This window comes from Delphinus delphis, chromosome 10 (genome assembly GCF_949987515.2).
Source record: "Delphinus delphis chromosome 10, mDelDel1.2, whole genome shotgun sequence".
NCBI classification, from domain to species: Eukaryota; Metazoa; Chordata; class Mammalia; order Artiodactyla; family Delphinidae; genus Delphinus; species Delphinus delphis.
Window position 1 is genome coordinate 2,002,895 of NC_082692.2, and position 20,093 is coordinate 2,022,987.

Consider the following 20,093-nt stretch of genomic DNA (forward strand, 5'->3'; position numbering starts at 1 on the left):
TCCCCACCAAGTCTACAAGGGTTAAATCGTCAGACACTGCACCCCTGGCCGACCCACCACCGTGCACCCTGAGAGGGGCTCAGGGGGAAAGCGGGGTGGGCACTCTGTGCTTTGGAAAACTGGCCCCCTAGATACACACATACCTCAGGAAGAATTGTAATGACCCCAGATTCCTGCATCTTCCCACACAGAGAAAAGCACTAAAATCATTAGCTCGAAATATCTGTTCTTCGTGACTTTCACCAAGATGTGTGCTTGCTGCATGCATTCCCTGTAGCCAAAAATTGTTTAGAAAACATCTCTTCCCCTCCCTCTTCAGAAAAATTCCCTCGAAGCTTCTGAGAGGCAGTCTCCCAAGCTACAGTCCTCAGCAAGGTCCCTGAATGGAACTAAACACTAATAACAGATTATCAGAAAGAGAAAGTAAGAAAACAGTCCCATTTACAATTGCATCAAAAAGAATAAAATACCTGGGAATAAATGTCACCAAAGAGGTGAAAGACCTGTCCACTGAAAACTATAACTGATGAAAGAAACTGAAGAAGACACATAAATGAAAACACATTCCATGCTCATGGATTGGAAGAATTAATATGGTTAAAATGTCCACACTACCCACAGCAATCTAGAGATTCAATGCAATCCCTGTCAAAATCCCAATGGCACTTTTTCCCAGAAAAAGAACAAACAATCCTAAATTTGTATGGAACCACGAAAGACACTGAATAGCCAAACAAATCCTGAGGAAGAACAGAGCCGGAGTCATCACACTTTCTGATTTCAAGCTATATTACAAAGCTGTGGTAATCAAAACTGTATAACATTGGCATAAAAGCAGACACATAGATCAATGGACAGAATAGAGAGCCCAGGAATAAACCCACAGATATATGGTTCCCTTACAACAAAGGAGCCAAGAATATACAATAGGGAAAGGGTAGTCTCTTTAATAAATGGTGTTGGGGAAACTGGACCACTACCTTACACCATACCCAGAAATTAACTTAAAATGGATTAAAGCCTTGAACCTAAGACCTGAAATTATAAAACTCCTAGAAGAAAACATAGGTGGTAAGCTCCTTGACATTGGTCTTGGCAATGATTTTTTGGAACTGACACCAAAAGCAAAGGCAACAAAAGCCAAAAATAAACAAGTGGGACTACATCAAACTAAAAAGTTTCCATACAGCAAAAGAAACCACCAGAAAAACGAAAAGACAACCTATGGAATGGAAGAAAAATATTTGAAAATCACATATTTCATAAGGGGTTAATATTCAAAATGTATGAAGAACTTACACAACTCAACTGCAAAAAAAATAATAATACAAACAGTCTGATTAAAAAATGGGCAGAGGATCTCAATAGACATTTTTCCAAAGAAGACACACAGATGGTCAATAGGTACCTGGAAAGGTGCTCAGCATTACGGATCATCAGGGAACGCAAATCAAAACCACAGTGAGATAGCACCCCACATCTTTAGAATGGCTATTATCAAAAAGACAAGAAATAACAAGTATTAGCAAGGATATAGGGAAAGGGGAATCATTGTGCACTGTTGATGTGAATGTAAGTTGGTGCAGCCACTATAGAAAACAGTATGGAGGTTCCTCAAAAAAATTAAAAATAGAACTACCATATAACCCAGCAATTCCACTTCTGGGTATTTATCTGAAGGAAAGGAAATTACTGCCAAAAAGATACCTGCACCCCTATCTTCACTGCAGCATTTTTTATAATAGCCAAGACATGGAAACAAGATGGATGAATGGATAAAGAAGATGTGGTACATGTACAATAGAATATTACTTAGCCGTAAAAAGAAGGAAATCCCGCTATTTGTAACAAGACAGGCTTTGAGAGCATTATGCTAAGTGAAGTAAATTAGACAGAGAAAGACAAATACTGTGTGATCTCACTTACATGTGGAATCTAAAATAACAAAAACAAAGAAAGAACACCAAGCTCCTGGATACACAGATTGGCAGTTACCGGAAGTGGGGAAGGGGTGCAGCAAAGTGGGTGGATGGGGTTTAAAAGTACATCTCTCAATGGCCATCATCGAAGTCTATAAGGAATAAACGCTGGAGAGGGTGTGGAGAAAGGGAACCCTCCTGCCCTGTTGGTGGGAGTGTAAATTGGTGCAGCCACTATGGAGAACAGTGTGAAGTTTCCTCAAAAAGTTGTTTAATTTTTTTGCAGCTTTTCTACTCACCCGGGACCCAAGAGGATTTTGGATCAGTGCTCGCGATGGTCCCAACGGCCCGATGCTCAGTCCTGTCACTGTGGACAGGCCTTTAGAAACCCCAGTGAGGGAGTCCAGCTGGGCACAGACCCCAGAGCCCTCTGCAGGGGCACCCAAACCCCAGCTCCTGTGCCTGCCTTTCCCGGGACTCCCCAACCCCTCCCTGTTCCCCATCCCCACCTGGCAGGGATGCCCTAGGCAAGTCCTGGGGCCCCAGCCCCGTGCTGCCCACTAGTCAGTGTGAGATTAGGGTCATCTTGTGCACAAGCCCCCCTCCTCCATCCCCTTCCACCCAGGCTCTGGCGTCCAGCCACTGCCTACAGGCCCTGGGCCTCCACGAATCCCCTGCCTGGACCCCTCTGTGACCGTGGTCCTGTGGCCCCTCTGAAAGGCCAGATGTGGAGCTGTCAGTACTGGCCCGAGACCTTGGCTCTACCGCTTGGCCAGCTGCAAGAATTTGTTCAAGTTACTTGACGCCCCCTGGACCTCAGACCCCCCCGGGCTTACTCCTTGCTGAGGATTAAGTAAAATCGTCAATGTTAAGCAGGTGCTCAGCAAACATTTGTGAAGGGGTGAGACCAACGCTTTCCCAGACTTAAATCCCGGGAGGATTTTATTCTCTAGGTCCTTACAAGAAACATTGCACAACGTAATGGAACTGTCTTCTGGTGGAATTTCATAAAAGACGTGGGAGCATTATTCAGGTGGCTGTGCCTTTTACTAAAATCATACGTTGGGGGATAACTTTTCAAAGGCTATTTGACCGACAGACAAAGTGGAACAACTCAGCGGGACCCAAGAGCCCCTTCGAGCAGCAGCACATGGTTTATTCCACATGTGTTAGGACTTCACCTGGCAGAGGTCTACCTGTATTATAGGTCTGCGACAGACGGGACCACTGCGTTCGTTTTCACAACTTCCTGCTGATGGGCCCGAGGGTTCTCATCCAGGGAAAGGAAGGACAGATGCCTCGACACCTGGATGGTCAGACCACTGCGCTACACGCCGCAGGTACAAACAGAGCTGTGCGGGGCAGGGAGATGGCGCTGACGACACGGCCCTTCCCCTTCTCACACACCCACTCAAAATGGCAACGTCTCCTCAGTCTGTCTCTCCCCACGGCTAAGTCGCTGGCTTGGGCTCAACAGGGAAAGCAGACTGGAGGCAGAATGAAATACGCATCGCATCATTATGTTAGCGGGAGCCCAGCTCCTAATGACGGCAGTCAGGGCAGCGGAGGAGGCCTGGTGGCTGGCCTGGAACACGGCACAGCTCTCCACCTGAACCACAGCGTCAGCTGAGAGCCGGGATCGCGTCTCCAGCAGGTAACACAAGTGGCCGCAGAAACCTTAGCCCCCTCTTTATCTCTAGTACTTGCAGCAGGATACACGCTTTACGTGTATCCGTAAAGCGGTCTTAAACTCTTCCGCTACTGTGAACAGGACTTGTCTGCTCGTCTCTGGCCCCTGGTGGCAATTAAGCATTTTCAGGGAAAGTGGGTGGCTGTGCATCTGAAGAGGTCTGTGACCGCAGACCCCTCGAAGTGCAGACACAGCGGGAAATGGGACTGACTTCTCACGGGTCTGGGTCACTGGCTCTCCCCACCTCTATGCTGGTTTCTGGAGGGCTCACAACAGCGGGGTTCTTGGAACAGAACCCCGCTGAGGGTCTCTGCAGCCCGCTCCCTGTGGCTGCCGCAGCCTCTGCTTCCCTCTGTTCTCTCGCAAACAGGGGCCCCTGAGCAGAGGAGGGAGGAAGCACCTGCGCTCCCTGAGGGCCTGGACGCGGAGGGCGAGGGGCGCCCCTCAGAGCAAGGGCACTTGCCGGGCGTCACCGCCCTCCCCCGAATGGCAATGCAGGTCCTAGGGGGCACGGGACATGCGAACACACAGACACAGGCGTTCTCAATCAGCCCCTTTATTTCTGGACTGTCGTCAAGGTCACTTTGGGTCACAGGCGCGTCACGGAGTACCCGGGAAAGCGGGCCGGCAGGACCCAGCGGGGCTGCCCGCGGCCGCTGCCTCCTCACGGGCAGCTGAGCCGGCCGCAGAACAGAAGCCCGCGGGTCTTGCTGTGCTGGATAAAGAAGAGGAAAGGGTGGTCGGCACAGAACCTGGGGGTGATCCTGGCGCAGCGCAGCATCAGGACTGCGGCGGTGGCGGCGGCCGCCTCCGTGCCCTGCTCGTCGACCTCCACAAAGGCCTTGTGCACGACCCGGGACAGGCACAGGTTGCTCTGGGCCGACATCGCGGAGAAGTCGGCCCTGGCGCCCTCGAAGGCGTCGGTGACGCCCAGGGCGCGGAGCACGCCCTCCAGGTCGTAGCTCTCCCGCAGCTTAAACCTGGGCAGGGACACCTCCACCTCCTCCTCATCCAGCAGGTCCGGCCTCGTCCACTCGACAAATTTCTCATAAGTGAGTTCCTTTTCCACCTAGAAGAGGTGAGTAGAAGGGCTTCGGGTCCAGAGCAACGCTGCCCAGTGGGAGCGTCTGCCGTGGCCCACACGCACCGCACCGTGGGTTCGAGGGGGCGGCCAGGGGAGCTGTGCCGGCTGCAGAAAGGGTTCCTGCTGGGAGGCGGGGAGCCTGCTGGGCGGGGATTCAGACGGGACCCCCTTCCCCCCACGGCGCGATTAGCGCTTAGTTACCGTTTTCAAATCGGTGTTTTCATCGGGAAGCATGATGATCATATTGAGCTCGCTGCCGACGTAGGGAAGCACGAGAATCTTCGTGGATATCTCTTCGATGTAGGTCATCTTAAAGGTGGATTTCTTAAACATCATTTGCACAGGCTTCTCCACATTCTGTAAAGGAATGGATAAACAGGAAGTTGAAACAAGACACTGGACGAGTCAGCAGAGCCGGCCACTCTGGGCCCCAGGAACACTTTGGTGGCTTCCAGACACCACACCGGTCCCCTCCCTCTTGCCAGCTCACCTTCACTGCTTCCGCCTCCAAACCCTGGGGCACCCAGGGCTCAGGCCTCGTGCTGCTTTTCTGCGGTGATCTCAGTCCCGTGACTTTAAACAGAATTCCCACATTTATATTCCTGGCCGGGACCTCCCCCCGATACTCCAGAGGCATAAATTTTACTGCCTACTCAACACGTGCATCTGGACATAACAGAAACCTCCAGTGTCACCTCTCATGCTGGCTCCTCGTGTTCCCCTCCACGGCTGCTCCATCTATAATTTTCCCCATCTCGGCTGATGGCAACACCATTCATCCCGGGGTCAAAAACCCGGGAGTGTCCTTGGCCCCCGTCCTTCACACTCACATCTGACTCATTACAAACTGCGCTGGCTCCACTATTTTTTTTTTTTTTTTTTTTGCGGTATGCGGGCCTCTCACCGCTGCGGCCCCTCCCGCCGCGGAGCGCAGGCTCTGGACGCGCAGGCTCAGCGGCCATGGCTCACGGGCCCAGCCGCTCCGCGGCATGTGGGATCTTCCTGGACCGGAGCACGAACCCGCGTCCCCTGCGTCGGCAGGCGGACTCTCAACCACTGCGCCACCAGGGAAGCCCTGGCTCCACCTTTAAGACACAAAGCTTGTGCTTCCCACCCCCGCTGCTGTCAGCCCAGCCCCGGTCATCGTGACAACTCCCAAGTGACCTCCCTGGTCCTGCATTTGCACAGGGGCTAGAGGGGTCCCGGGAGATCGGTGCCACAGCTCTCTGTGAGAGCTCAGAGGAGGGGTACAGAAACCGGGCTGGGGGCGCTGCTAGGGAGGCTTCCAGACGCCGCTGGAGAGGAAAGGGGATATACAGGTACTGACAGAATGAAGACAGAGACATGGGTAGGATCCAGGGCCACAAAGAGCTTCACGTGCCATAGTCTGGAGTTTGAACTTCATCTCAAAAGTTCTGGGAAGCCAGGAAGGACCTTCAGTCTGAGAGCTACACCGTGGGATGTGCGATACAGACAGAATGCCCAGCGGCAGCATGGACCACGTTTGATGACACAGTGCGGGGGCGGGCAGGGCGAGAAGAAGGCCCCAGGTTTGCTGGGACACCGGATGCTGGGCTGCCTAAGGCCACACGAAGCACCAGTTACTTGAGGTCAGCCTTCTCGCACGTTCTATAAACCAATGTGAGCACAGGGACTGTTTCCAAGAACCTCCTCTGTTATTGCGAAACACCCACACTCACCTTGCTGACTTTGAACGGCCTTTCCTTGGTGAGCTGTTGGTTAAACTGATTCTCCCAGTTTCCTTTGAAGTAGATGGCGTTCACGAGAACCAGAGAAGTCATGGAGTCCACTGAACCTGGAGACAGCAGGTCTATAATGTTTCCTGAAAAGAAGAATTAAAGAACCAGTTAGCTAAAGGGCTTCCTGACGGAGGCATCGGGACGACATTCACTGGGCCGTCTTCTTGAGGGGTCAAGTGCACAGACCAAGGGGCTCGCCGTCCTCCAAACAACCATGTACAGGGAGACTGGCCCCTAAAACAAAGGCAGCGACAAAAACTTTTAAAGCTCTGGTCAGAAAAACACCACCGGTTGAATAAAACATAAAAATGAACCAAGTAATATGTGCAGGATAATTCCCCGTGGGAGAGAAAGGAATGTTGGATGCCTGCGCTTCAGGGATTGTCCTGAAGGTGAGAGGCTGTAGCTTGTGTGGAGAACATTTAAATTACGAGCCGCAGGTGGCTGAGGACTTAACCAAGTGTCCTGCAATGACGCTCAGTCACCCGCAGAGCATAAGCGGTGACGGACAGGCAGGCAGCTTGAGACCTGCAACCAAATTTTTCTTTACACTATTTGTGAAAATAAAGATTATATTAACATTAACAACGACAGCAACAAAATTAAAGTGAAGATTGTTCTGGGGCTTCCCTGGTGGCGCAGTGGTTGAGAGTCCACCTGCCATGCAGGGGACACGGGCTCGTGCCCCGGTCCGGGAGGATCCCACATACCGCGGAGCGGCTGGGCCCGTGAGCCATGGCCGCTGAGCCTGCGCGTCCGGAGCCTGTGCTCCGCAACGGGAGAGGCCACAGCAGTGAGAGGCCCGCGTACAGCAAAAAAAAAGATTGTTCTGGAAGAGGTGCACCAAACATTGATGAGGAGAGGGAAAAAGCTAGAGAAAATAATTATACACTGATTGTATTTCAAAAGTAGATTTTTAAAGTTTACAGTTATTCAGAGAAAAAAAATCATTCCTGTTTACATTTGATGCTCTTGTGAAGGAACTGACAATAAGATTAATTAAAATACTATGAAAACATCTCCTGTACAGCAGAGGGAACTCGACTGAATACTCTGTAATGACCTATATGGGAAAAGAATCTAAAAAAGAGTGGATCTATGTATAGGTATAACTGATTCGCTTTTCTGTACACCTGAAACTACCACCACGCTGTAAATCAACTCTACTCCAATAAAATTAATTAGAAAATAGCAGGAAAGCAGAAATAACAACGTATCTTCACCTTCTGTCCTTTGGGCCACCCAGGTGTTTATGTGTTTCCTGGATTCCTCCGCAGCGCTGATAAAGTCCAGCTCTTCCATCTCCGCTTGGTAGAACTTGCGGCAGGCATCTTTGAAAGACTAGGAGACACAGAGCAACATAGTCGCGTGGCTACAAAAACAATCAACGCCAAGAGCCTACTTCCTCACCACCCCAAATCAGAACGTTGATAATTTTATGGTTTACGTACGGAATGTACAAATGAACGCGAGGAATTAACCTCAAATCCTTTCTCAGTCTTCAGCTCCATTTAATAATAAATACAAACTAAGAAAAGTCATGGTCTGGATGCCAAATAAACGCCATGGACGCCGCACCAGCGAGGTCAGGACGCTGGCACTGAGACGCAGCAACTGCAGGGCCACGGCCGTGCCCAGTGGGCTCCTACCATGGTGAGGGCCACTGCTCCCTCGGTGTTTCGGAACCGCCGGCCATGAACCAGGGCCCGTTGTCCCACAGTAACATGGGAAACCTGCACCCCACGCCACCACTTCCTCAGCGCTCGTGGTGAGGTCCTAAATCCACACCGTTCAGAAGGGCGCCACCTGCGGCCACGGGCACCTGAACTGCAGCCGGTGCCACTGGGGGACTGAATACTTCACTTCACCTGCATTGAATTAACGACACTGGGACATAGTAGCTGCGTGTCCAGTGGCTGCCATCGCGGATGGCAGTGCGCGGGGTCCTGCGTCACCCCACCCGTGTGCGTCTCAGCCCACAGGCCCTCTGCTGCACCACAAGGTCCCCCCAGCCACCTCCCCGCCGCCTTGGTCTCTACCTTCTTAGTAAAAGCAGCGAGTATGACTTACTGGGAGGAAATCATAAGTCTTCTCTCCAAAGAGCCTGTTGGCGGTTCTGAGCAAGTACTGTGTGCCAGTCCTGTTAACTTCGGTGAGGAGGTTCTGGAAATCCTGGTGGACGTCTCCACCTCCGCCGCTGCTTCTGCTTAGAGAAAGTGCCTGAAATCAAAAACAGATAAAAATACACAACTTCCGTGTGCCCTGACTACAGGAAATGGATACAACACTAAAGTCAGCCTAAGGGCCACACTGATCCTCACTGCAGCTTAAAACGAGATTCACCCAGTTAAAGACACAATGCTTCCTGGAAGCCACCCGGCCTCCCTCCCGCAGGGAGTCCGAGCAGTGACGGCAGGAGCAGAAATGCCCCTTTGCAAGCTCAGTTCCGTGCGCCCACTCCTGTGGTCTGTCTGCAGACAAGGCTGCCCGCCAGGCCTCCCATCTCCGCACACACACGCCGCGTCCTCGGGTCTGGGCTGGCCCTGGGACGTGATCTGACCAGCAGAACACAGCAGAGGTGACTCTTCCAGGCCTGGGCCGAAAACGGCCCGGCAGCTCCACGTTCGCTGTCTCGTCCCCCAGCCCTCACGGTCTAGGAAAGTCCCCGCTACCCGTTGGGGGCGTCGCGGACAGCCCTGGGGAGCTGACACTGCTCGGGGAGAGCTCCTTGTGGGAGGACGGAGGCCCCAGCCAACAGCCAGCACCAGGGCCCTTCCTAGATCACGAGTGAGCCCAGCGGGCACCATGGGGCCAGGCCAGAGGCTGAAAAGCCACCGTCGTCATTCGCAGCCACTCAGCTGCGGGGCTGTTTCTTTTGCAGCCATAGAAGGTCCAGGCAGCCGTCCAGGCATGGTTCTCCTGTAACACAAAGCTAGAACGTGGGCGCTGGCTTTGGACCCAGCAGCTGGCCGAGGCTGGGAGGACAGTGCGGACACCACTGCCACCTGCAGCCGCGGGAAGGCTGGCCCTCTCCCCGGGGAATCGTAAGGAGATGCCCGGGAAGAATGCGGCGTCGGTAGCCGCCTGGGAAAGCGTGAGGGAAGAGAAAGACAGCTGAAGAGGGAGCTATTTCTTTGTCAAGCAGAATTGAAGGAAATATTTGCAACCCAGGACTTGCTGGGTGGAAAGACAGAATGCTTCTCCCTCCCAGCCTCTCCAGCCAGCAAATGATTCTGAAAGTAAGTGACGGCCTCAGGGCAAAGGTCAAACGCGAAGCACAGGCCTCGGGCAGGATCAGGACACTTGGTTAAACCTTGGAGATTGAGGCAGGGCCCCGAGAGCCTCTCAGCCAGACAACGGGCTTCAGGACATCGTCCCCCAGCCCAACGGAGCCCTGCCTCACGAGCTTGTGCCCGTGCCCCTGCTCAGGGAAGCAGAATTTAAGCTGCTGTTAGAGACCCACACGGTTCAGAAGCAGCCTGGATCCCAGACACCCAGCCTCCAGAGCTGTGAGGAAGGAAACGGCTCCTGCTTAGGCCACTCAGTGTGGGCCTCGTCAGCCTGAGCACGCTGGCACCTCCCCACGGCGCAGGGTGATCCCTCCCTGTCTCTCCAGGGTGTGCCAGGAGTGGGGCGGCCTTTAGTTCACAGAGCTCCGCACCCAGGAGCCTCAACAGCCCTGTTCCTCCTGGACTTGGAGCCCAAGCCCGCCCCAAGAAGGGATGAGACCCTGGGCCTTGGGCGGGCTGTGAATGCTGGGCGGGGCCAGAGGACACACTGTGGCTGCCATCGGTGGCCGCAGGAGCTGGACCTTCATGCCCCGCGCAGCCTGCCTCGGGCTGGTCTGGGCTTCACTGCAGGACTGGCCTCGCCAGCCGGGCCTTGGCCAGCGCGTCAGAGCAGAGGCTGGATGAGCCCTTGCTCATTCAAGCGTGTCCTCCTGGAAGTCAGGTACGGAGCTGTCAGGAAGGCCCGGCCACCTGCCAAAGAGACGTGGTGCGGGAGGCCCAGGGGACGGGGCAGCACAGAGGGGGTTATGTGTCAAGAGCAAGACCTCTGGGATTTGAAACACGGAGGACCAACTCAACTGAGAAAGTAACAGCATTTGCCATCGCCCGGAACTGGTTTCAGGTACGTACCTGGGACATCTGGGCCGCGGTGTCTCCCTGTGCCCCCATGAGGACCATGGCCAGGGCAGAGGAGATGCTGATGGGTGAGATAAACACATTTTGCGAGCTGTCTTCACCCAGGTGTTTCAGAAGGGTCAAGGCAAACGTGCCGTTCGCTTCCAACAGAGCATCCATGGCGGCGAGTCTGAAACGATGGATTTAAGATCAGCGTCGCGTAAATCTAGGCTACGCGTCGGCCGTGTCTCACCTGCTGTTAAAAGTTACCGCTGACACTGGTTCAGCGAGCAAATAGGTACAGGCACAAAACTCGATGTCTCTTGCGGGGGCCCTCCGCATTATTTTGTGGGTTTCTAACACTTAGTGAACAGTGACGCGGATAGCACAGCGAGGGAGCGGGAGGGCCCACATCCTGGGTACCTGCTGGGGGCGGGATCGGGGAAGGCGCTATTCGCCTTTGCTTTCATTTCTGTATTGTCTGGTGTGTTGAAGGGCCTATATGTATTATTTCATAATTTAAAAGTCATTCAAAATGATAATCCAACGACACAGTTACACAAGAAAAGATGGTTGAACGTTTCTGTAATGCGGGAGCAAGGCCCCCATTTAGGATAACCGGAAACCTTAAGGTAAAAGACAGATCAAACCACATGCAAAGAGGCACGAAAGCCTTAAAAACAAACACCTCTGACGTGCAGTTCTCCTTCTATGAGGCCTCAGCTCGTGCCAAAGCCCAAATCAAAGGCCCTGTCCCCAGGCCCTTGCTGCCCCCCAGGCCCAGGCCCTCCTTGCCCGGCTCTGGACGAGGGCACTTGGGGACTCACGCAAGAAGCACAGCCTCCAGCATCCCTGATGCAGTCAGACGTCACGACTCAGCCCCCCCCCCCAACACACACACACCGCACAGGTCATCCTCTGGCCTGGGGACAGGGCCACCAAGACGGCCAGTCTACCAGGAGACGCTGCAGCCCCAGGGCCCTCCATGAACTGAGGAAGGACAGGGTTGTAGGGCCCTGTGTGTGTTAGGTCTGCTGCAAGGTCACCTGGCCAAGGAGATGTCCCACAAGCCCCCTCCCCCCCCATCCAGGACTCTATTTCGCCATCTGCACGCATTTCTCCCTCAGATGTCGAAGGAGTGTTGATTCAAACGGAAATGCCAACCTGAGAGACGCCATTAGTAAAGCACCCTGTCTCTGGTAACGTCCAGCAAATCTGCTTCAGGCTCTGACTTTTCTGTCACTGATGTCGAAAAGCACACCTGCCCTCATCGCCGCCCCCCCCCCCCCCCCCCCCCCGCCCAGGAAAGCACTGGCCTGGCCAGCCCACGGCATCTACTGGGGCCGCGGAGAAATCAGTGTACTTCTGTGTATTGTGTGAAGGGAACTGGAGGTGAAAGATCAATAGTTCTTCCACAGAAAGCAGCTTTGGTCTTAAACACTGAACTGGGAGAAACAAAGCAGGAGACTCAGAGGAAAAGGCACGGAGACCAGGCTCACAGTCCCAGCTCTGGTGCCCTGGGTCAGTTACCTGATTTCTGCTCCCTCCATGAGGAAGGGGATATACCAGATAATCTGTGTTCTGATGGGGTTGGGGCTGGCCACCCCAAAATACTGAAACAGGACTGAAGCTCTCTTGTGCCTTTTTAAGCTCACCTTGTTTGCCTCACCTGAGCTTATTAATAGACTCATGATCTTTTACAAACAAGGTATTTCAATGAGTCGATGTCTGTTTTCTTCCTGGTGCTCAAATCGTCACAAGTGGGGGCTAGTGGGCTTCTCTTTCATCTACTTTATTTTGAGATGTTGATCTCCAACACCCTCCCTTTACAGCAACAACAAGGTCTTACATCCATTTTGAATTTTTTTCCCAGTCCAAAGACACCAAGTGTCAGGCCCTCTCTTGGCTTCATGGAAAAGTTGTAAAGCACAAAACCGAACCCTTGACTCCTCAAGGAGCGCGTGAGTCTTGGTGCTGCTGCGGCGAAGCTGGGCAGATGCTTCCTCCCAAGCCCCTCACGCACCGCGCTGTGAAGGGGAGACAGCACGTCATCTTTTCCTCCACCACCCCGCCCCCGACTTTCCTCAAACACAGCTGAGCTCAGAGACGCCCACCCGGGCTGCAGTGGTCCCAGCCTCCTATTCGGTTGTACCGACATGTGGATCCCACCGTCTGCCAGCCACGCCGTCCCCACGGTTCCACTGCGGACTCACTGCCCTTCAGCCTGAGCACTGCTGAGCCCCAGACACTCCTTTGGGCCCCGTGTCTTCCTGCTTCACCGTTTACTCCCTTCTTTGATGAAGCGAATCATCCAGTAGCTTTCTAAGACAGAATACACACGATTTGACTTCTCGCATGTCTGAAAACGTCTTTATCCTCCCATCCCATATGATTGCCGGCTTGGCAGCCAACATCGATGGGCCCCGTTCACTCATTTTGCCGTGCACTTGGTGGGCCCTTTCAATCTAGCAAATCAAGAAAATTTCCCTTCCTCTCTGGGAACTGAACTTTTTTTTTTCCCCATCTTTTGGCCACACTGTGAGGTATGTGGGAATCTTAGCTCCCCAGCCAGGGATCGAACCTGGGCCCCCTGCATTGGAAGCGCAGAGTCTTAACCGCTGGACTGCCAGGGAAGTCCCTCTCTGGGAACTTTCAAGGCGCTTGTCAGTTCTCTTGCAGACCGACTGTTCTCTTTTTCTGGGCCTCATACCTGCACGCGTGGCAGGCACAGGTGATATCTGTCGGGCACTTGGGATCGCACGGCTGCTCTCTGCTCTCTGCGTGCAGTAGAGAGCTCTGCTCTCATCTACCCCCCTCTCTTGCATTTTCCATCACAATGACGTTCTGTTCCATTTTCTGGAAGATACTCATGATTTTCTCTTGCAATCTTTCTACTGATTTTTTCCAGTCTCAGCCATCGTATCTTTAATTCCTAAACACTCCTTGTTCTCTGCTGTTCCTTCTTTACTGCCTCCCCCCCACCCCCGCCAGTTCCCTGGAGAACGTCAATCACAGTCTGTGGTGTTGTCTTCTGCTCCCTGTATCGTCTCTCTTCTCCTGGGGTCTTCTGCTATTGTGCTGGTGTTTATATTATTTGGGTCTCTTTCATACACAGGCTTTCCACAAATGCTTGACAATCCTGGGATGTCAGTCATATTTAAGAGGGAAACACAAAACGAGGTTGGAAACTGCTCACATGGCAGGATGTGTGCGATAAAGGGGTCAGTAGCTTTTTTTTTACTGAGCAACCAGCAAATGGAGGAGCCCCCTGGTCTGGCTGCAGGCAGGGTAGGGGCTGGGGGGTTTCTACGGGACCCATAATCCCCTCCTCTCAGTCCAATGCCTGGGGGTCCCTGAGTTTGCGCATCAGATCCTGCAGGGGTGAGACCTGATCTCCTACTGGGCTCTGGGTAAGGCAGGGAGGGTGGCTGTCCGCTGCAGAGTAGATGGCCTGTGGGGGTCACATCAGTCTGTGGACACGCTTTCTACCCAGGCCCCATTTGCAGCCCTGCACTCCACCCCTGCCTTTGCTGGCGCTCGGGCCCCAACGTTGAGCCTGTCCGCCCCTTCTGGTCTGTTTCCCCTCCTCGGCACTCAGCCCCTCCCCTGGTCACTCTCCTCCTCCAAAACCTCTGACCTCTCTTGTCCACTCTTTGTCTCCTCTCTCCCTTCTCTGTCCTTGTGTTTTTCATGCTTCACAAGGCCCCTTCATTGTCGTTTTAGCACGGTTTTATGAAAAGAAGATGCTAACCACATGGTCACAAACCCACAAACTATTTTTGTGAGCAAGAGAAAAACATGAAAAGCCATTTCTTCGCCCATTACCCGGTTCCTCTGTTAATTGTGAAATAAATGTCCAAACTCCGAGTCCCATTTATCAAGATCCTTCTTGTCTGTTTGATAATAACCTGCCACATAATCATAAGCTGATTCTCATTATCACTTTGCGATAATATAGAAATCCTTAATAATTAATCATAAAAAGATTAAAGAGGTCTGAATCCTAAAAAAGAAAGAAAAATAGGACCAAATTCAAACAGTTTACCACGAAGACACTCCAGATATCAAAGAAAATTATAGACAATCTAGTGGGGTTTTTATATGGAGGGATAGCTCTTCCCCATTCAATGCACATACCAGTAACAACGATACACGTTTCACAGGATCACACAGCAAACACAACACCTATCAACAGCTTTCCAGGCCCCTACATTTTAGCTTCCGTAGATAAGACAGCCAAGAGTGTCCTTCATATACACACATGCACACACACACTTGCTAAATTCATCATCTATTTCAAAATTATTTACAGCTTCAATAACAATATGCCTTTTAAAATATACTTAATCATGAACATAAAAACCAGCATTAAGGTTTCATTAATGAACTATGCCGTGTGTGTGTGTGTGTGTGTGTGTGTGTGTGTGTGTGTGTGTAAAACAAGTCTAACCAATCTACCTTTGGCACCATTTTTTCCCTGTGGCACCATCAGTAACCTTCGGCAGTTAATGTACATAATTGGTTTAATTCAACTGATCAAGTCTTAATAATTTTTTAAGGTGTCACTATTTAATTGTGCTTCTTGTCTTAGGATGCCTTAATTTCCTAGAGGATTTACTATTAAAGATTGGTTTAATGGAGAGCTGGGCTCCTGCTTTGTCCCCACCTGGTCTCTGGGGCAGTGTGTGTGTGTGTGTATGTGTGTGTGTGTGTGTGTGTGCGCGTGTGCGTGTGCGTGTGTGTGTGTTGCCTAATACATAAACGGGATGATTCCTTCCACTTTACAGGTTTACTGTGAGGCACAAGCGGGTATATTCAATAAACGGTGGTAGAACTACACGTTCCTTTCTCTCTGCTGATGTCCAGGCCTGATCTCAGGTCCAGCAAGCTTGTTAGTGTAAGGTGTGTGGCCTTCCCTGGGGTCTAACGACAAACACTGGGTGCGACGGAGGCCACTCTTTGTATAAACAGAAAAGAATGGTGATTCCATTCACTCTAATTTCACTCTATGGTTGCTGGCTGGAGTTACCCACAATAAGCTCAACTGTAACAAAATGCCGTGGATTGGAACTGGCCTCATATATTGCTTTTAAATACTCAGCTTACATGACCAAGTATGACTAAAACTGTGGTCCTTCTCTGGGGTGGCCTAACGCCGGGGATGCAGGCACTCACGAGCCGTGGGGAAGAGCTGGACACGCCGAGAACCCTGAGAACCACAGCCCTTCCTGCTGATGCCGGGGCACATCTCTGAGCCTCGCAGTCCAGAGGCTACTTTTCACACTCCCCCTCCCCACTCGGCCGTAAGGTACACCAGCTGGGCCGGGAGGGGCCGTGCCAACGCTGACCCAGCTTCCCCCAGCACCCGCGTATTCCTGGCGGCACGTGAGGACTAATTTTCCATACTCTCTCCCTCAAAACTGAGCTTTATGGGGGGGGGGAAGGGGAAGAAAGCAACTGAAGAGCCGACCTCACCCAGCACGCGCAACCCCAGGTATGACTAAAACCTCTCCCCGGTGGTCCTCTTAGCCCTGAAGATGCCGAACCTTGCAACACCGTGCCTGCAGCGAGTTTAACAAACAACACACGTGCCAGGATCCGGAATGGTCCTCACTGAGGCCCCCGAAAGCGCCTGAGCGCCGGCCACCCGGTGGGCGGGAGACCGCTGGGCAGCCGGGCCGCCTGGGCAGCCACCCGGGCTTCTCTCGAGCCCCAGCCCCACCCACGCCCGGGCTCCCAACGCCCGGCGCCCTGCGGCGCCCGCCCGCGGGGGGTCACCTGTGCGCGCGGGGCCCGGAGTGGCCCCCGGGGAGGCTCGGCGCCGCCCCCATGCGAGCGTGCCCGTGACCGAGGGTCCTCTGCCTCCCGGGCGGCGGCGGCCGCCACACTCACCACGCCGTCACTTCCGCCGGATCCGAAAGGAAACCCCAGCTGGACCCGCGCCCCCGTCCACCCCTCCGGTCCTCAGCGGTCACGACCCGGCCGCCCGCCCGCCTCCCCGCCTCCCCGCCTCGCGCGCAGGCCCAACGCCACGGTCCGAGCAACCCGGACACTCACCGGGCGCGCGGCCGGGGCAGGCGGGGCGGCAGCGGAGTGACAACGGCCCCGGGGGCCCCAAATACCGCGGCCAGGAGGCGGGGCCGCGCGGGAGGGGCCGCGCGGGGCGCCAGGTGCGTCAGGTGCGCCGCCGAGTCCTTTCCGCTCCCAGGGTGGTGACTGCGTACCCGGGGCCGCCTGGGGCGTGGATGGAACGAAGGCCCGGCTCTCCGGAGGCTTTCAGTGGGGCGACCAGGGTGTCGCTGTGTCTTAGTCCAGAAAAGTGCCCCCCCTGGCACGTGGGCTTGAGTCGCACAGCGCAGAGCAGAGCGCGCTCTTCCTGGGTGTGCAGAGGGCCCAGTTATCCGACCCGTGTGAATCGGACTCCAGGGAACCGACAGATTACACAAATGCTATGGAATCCTGGTCTGCCACCTCGGAGCAGTCTTGGAGAACGGAAAGGGCTCGGGTGACTGCAGTGGGGAAAATGCTATCCTCGTCTTCAAAATGATAAGTTCAATTTTGTAAACCTCAGGTAGTTTAGTGCCTCTTCTGCCCTTAGCCTAAGCCAAGGGCTCTCAATATCGACACTATATTTACCTCTGAGCCGGATAAGTCTTTGCAGGAGGGCTGTCCTGGCCCCTCTACCCACTAGATGCCGGCAGCAAACCCTGCCATCCCTCCCCCAGAGTGACTGTTTTAATTTTATTTCTGGAGTAGTAAACATTGACGAAGGTTCGAGATATCTCGCTTCTACCCTTATCTTCTCCAGTCCTTTTCACCCCAAGTTTATTAGCTGAGCTTTATCCTTCCAGCTTATCTTCTTGCAGAAATAAGCAACATAAATATATTGTGACATGAGAAATAAAATTGAGTCACTATGTCACCGGGTTTTAAATGGAGCTGGAAAGCCATCACGGAGGTGGACTTATGCACGGCCTCACCAGGTAGAACGACAAACCTTTGAACTGGGCGGAACCACAAAAGCTCCAAGGAGTCTGCAAGAACAACCTGCAACTTGTCACAGTAAGACCTTCCCCTCCCTCTAGTGATGGCCTTAGCGATCAGTAAGGGTCAGCCAAGACTAGCTACTGCCACCATCGGCAGCTGAAATTCTTAGTACGGCAACCTGCCTTCCGTGCCTTTAAAAGCCCCTGACTCCTTTTACTACTCCCAGCGTGACTCGGTTTGGGTTCCTACCCGAATCTGCGTGCTCCAAATTGCAATACTGTGATCTCAGATTATCACTTTTGGTTTGGTTCTTGCCTCCAAGGTTTCTTCAGGTTAAAAAAAAAAAAAAAGTATATGTATATATATTCCACTCCTTTCTTATCAAAAGGGTAGCATTCTGTCTCTCCATCTGTCCATCCGTTATCTGTCGATAGTTCTGCAACTTGCTTTTTTCACTTAACACTAAATTTTGGAGCTCTTTTTAATTTGGCACATAGAGATCATCCTTATTCTTTTTCAAGGCTGCACTGTATTTCATTGTGTGCCGCTGATGGCCATTTGGGTTGTTTCCAGTCTTACGTCATTGCAAATAACGCTGCCATATAAAACCTAGTGCGGGGCTTCTCAAACTGTAATGCACGTGCAAACGGTCTGAGGGTGTTATTGAAATGCAGCTTCCACTATTTACAATAGCCAGGACATGGAAGCAACCTAAGTGTCCATCGCCAGATGAATGGATAAAGAAGATGTGGCACATTTATACAATGGAATATTAGCCATAAAAAGAAACAAAATTGAGTTATTTGTAGATAATGATTGTAAGAGACTGTCATACAGAGCGAAGTAAGTCAGAAAGAGAAAAATACCGTATGCTAACACGTATATATGGAATCTAAAAAAAAATGGTTCTGAAGAACCTAGGGGCAGGACGGGAACAAAGACGCAGACCTACTAGAGAACTGACTTGAGGACACGGGGAGGGGGAAGGGTAAGCTGTGACAAAGCGAGAGAGTGGCATGGACATATATACGCTACCAAACGTAAAATAGATAGCTAGTGGGAAGCAGCTGCATAGCACAGGGAGATCAGCTCGGTGCTTTGTGACTGCCTAGAGGGGTGGGATGGGGAGGGTGGGAGGGAGATGCAAGAGGGAGGAGATATGGGGACATATGTATATGTATAACTGATTCACTTTGTTATACAGCAGCAACTAACACAACAATGTAAAGCAATTATACTCCAATAAAGATGTTAAAAGAAAATGCAGCTTCCAGTTCACTAGATCCTGAGGTGCTGCATTTCTAACATGCTCTCTGGTAGCTGATGCTGCTGGGTCACAGACCACACGTTCAGTAGCAAGAACTTGGTGTAAATATTGTTTTGTATGATTCCTAGATTCTTAGGAATGGGATTGCTAGATCAGAAGTTAAATGCAGATATATTTTTATTAGTTATTGTCAAATTGGAATTGTTAGGAATTGTTTCCTCTCACCAGCTATATCCGAGTGCTTCTTCACAGACTTACTAACAGTGATGCCTGGATATCTTTGGATTTTTACCAATCTGATAGGTCAGAAAAATATTGTCTCAGGTAGTTTAATTAGCCTTTCCCTTACTGTGAGTGAGGTTGAACATCATATGCTTTTCATATGTTTGAAAGCCATTGCCTCTTTCTGATTTATTTTTTACCCTGTGACCTGCTCATGACTTCTGTTCGTTTTTAAAAATTGTTTGGTCTTTTTCTTCTTGGTTCTTAAGTGCTCTTTATATATTAGCATAATTAGTCTTTGTGATATGTCACACATATTTTCTCCCAGCTTCTCATCTGTCTTCTGACATTGCTTCTGGTGATTTTAGCATATATCTTTTTTATGTAGTCAAATTTAATGATTTTTCCTTTATGGCCTATAGATTTTTGCATCATAATTAAAAGTCTTTCTCCAGATTATAGAGTTCACCAGTGTTTTCTTGCAGTATTTGTATGGTTTTTTTTGTTTTTCTGTTTTTTATTTTAAGGCTTTTGTTTTTTTTTGGATGTTGCGGGTAGGAGTTTATTAATTAATTAATTTATTTTTGCTGTGTTGGGTCTTCATTTCCGTGTGAGGGCTTTCTCTAGTTGTGGCAAGCGGAGGCCACTCTTCATCGCGGTGCGCGGGCCTCTCACTATCGCGGCCTCTCTTGTTGTGGAGCACAGGCTCCAGACGCGCAGGCTCAGTAGTTGTGGCTCACGGGCCTAGTTGCTCCGCGGCATGTGGGATCCTCCCAGACCAGGGCTCGAACCCGTGTCCCCTGCATTAGCAGGCAGATTCTCAACCACTGCGCCACCAGGGAAGCCCCTGTTTTTCTGGTTTGTTTTGTTTTTTACATTTAGACTGCTGATCCATTTAGAGTTGATCCTGGTGTTTGGGAAATGTAGATCCAACTTTTACTCTTTCACATGGCTTTCCGGTTGTTCCAACTCCATTTGTTACAAAGTCTGTATTTTCACTGACGATTTGACAGGCCACCTTTATTACACACCAAATAGCT

General features: G+C 51.8%; 1 protein-coding gene across 2 annotated transcripts; it reads right to left on the minus strand.

Moving 5' to 3' along the window:
• Positions 1–4,151: 4,151 nt before the first annotated feature.
• On the minus strand, positions 4,152–16,737 carry SERPINB6 (serpin family B member 6). 2 transcript variants are annotated; one of them, XM_060021603.1, is made up of 7 exons: positions 16,635–16,737; positions 10,593–10,767; positions 8,524–8,673; positions 7,677–7,794; positions 6,394–6,536; positions 4,895–5,050; positions 4,152–4,678 (listed from the first exon to the last, which is right to left on the minus strand). In XM_060021603.1, exons 2-7 carry the CDS (start codon positions 10,755–10,757, stop codon positions 4,274–4,276), a joined length of 1,137 nt encoding a protein of 378 aa, XP_059877586.1. In that variant the 5' UTR covers positions 10,758–10,767; positions 16,635–16,737; the 3' UTR covers positions 4,152–4,273. The 2 variants fall into 2 exon arrangements, with proteins under 2 accessions (XP_059877586.1, XP_059877585.1); XM_060021602.1 differs by lacking the exon at positions 16,635–16,737 and adding an exon at positions 16,356–16,485.
• Positions 16,738–20,093: the final 3,356 nt, after the last annotated feature.

What these genes read in the sequence shown, in the direction of transcription:
- SERPINB6 (XM_060021602.1), bottom strand. Translation starts at nt 16,408, where the DNA reads ATGGGGGCGGCGCCGAGCCTCCCCGGGGGCCACTCCGGGCCCCGCGCG. An exon ending in CCGCGGCCCAGATGTCCCAG is followed by an intron (nt 8,674 to 10,592) that starts GTACGTACCTGA and finishes TTTTGATTTCAG; the next exon opens with GCACTTTCTCTAAGCAGAAG. An exon ending in GGCCGTTCAAAGTCAGCAAG is followed by an intron (nt 5,051 to 6,393) that starts GTGAGTGTGGGT and finishes ATTCCTTTACAG; the next exon opens with AATGTGGAGAAGCCTGTGCA.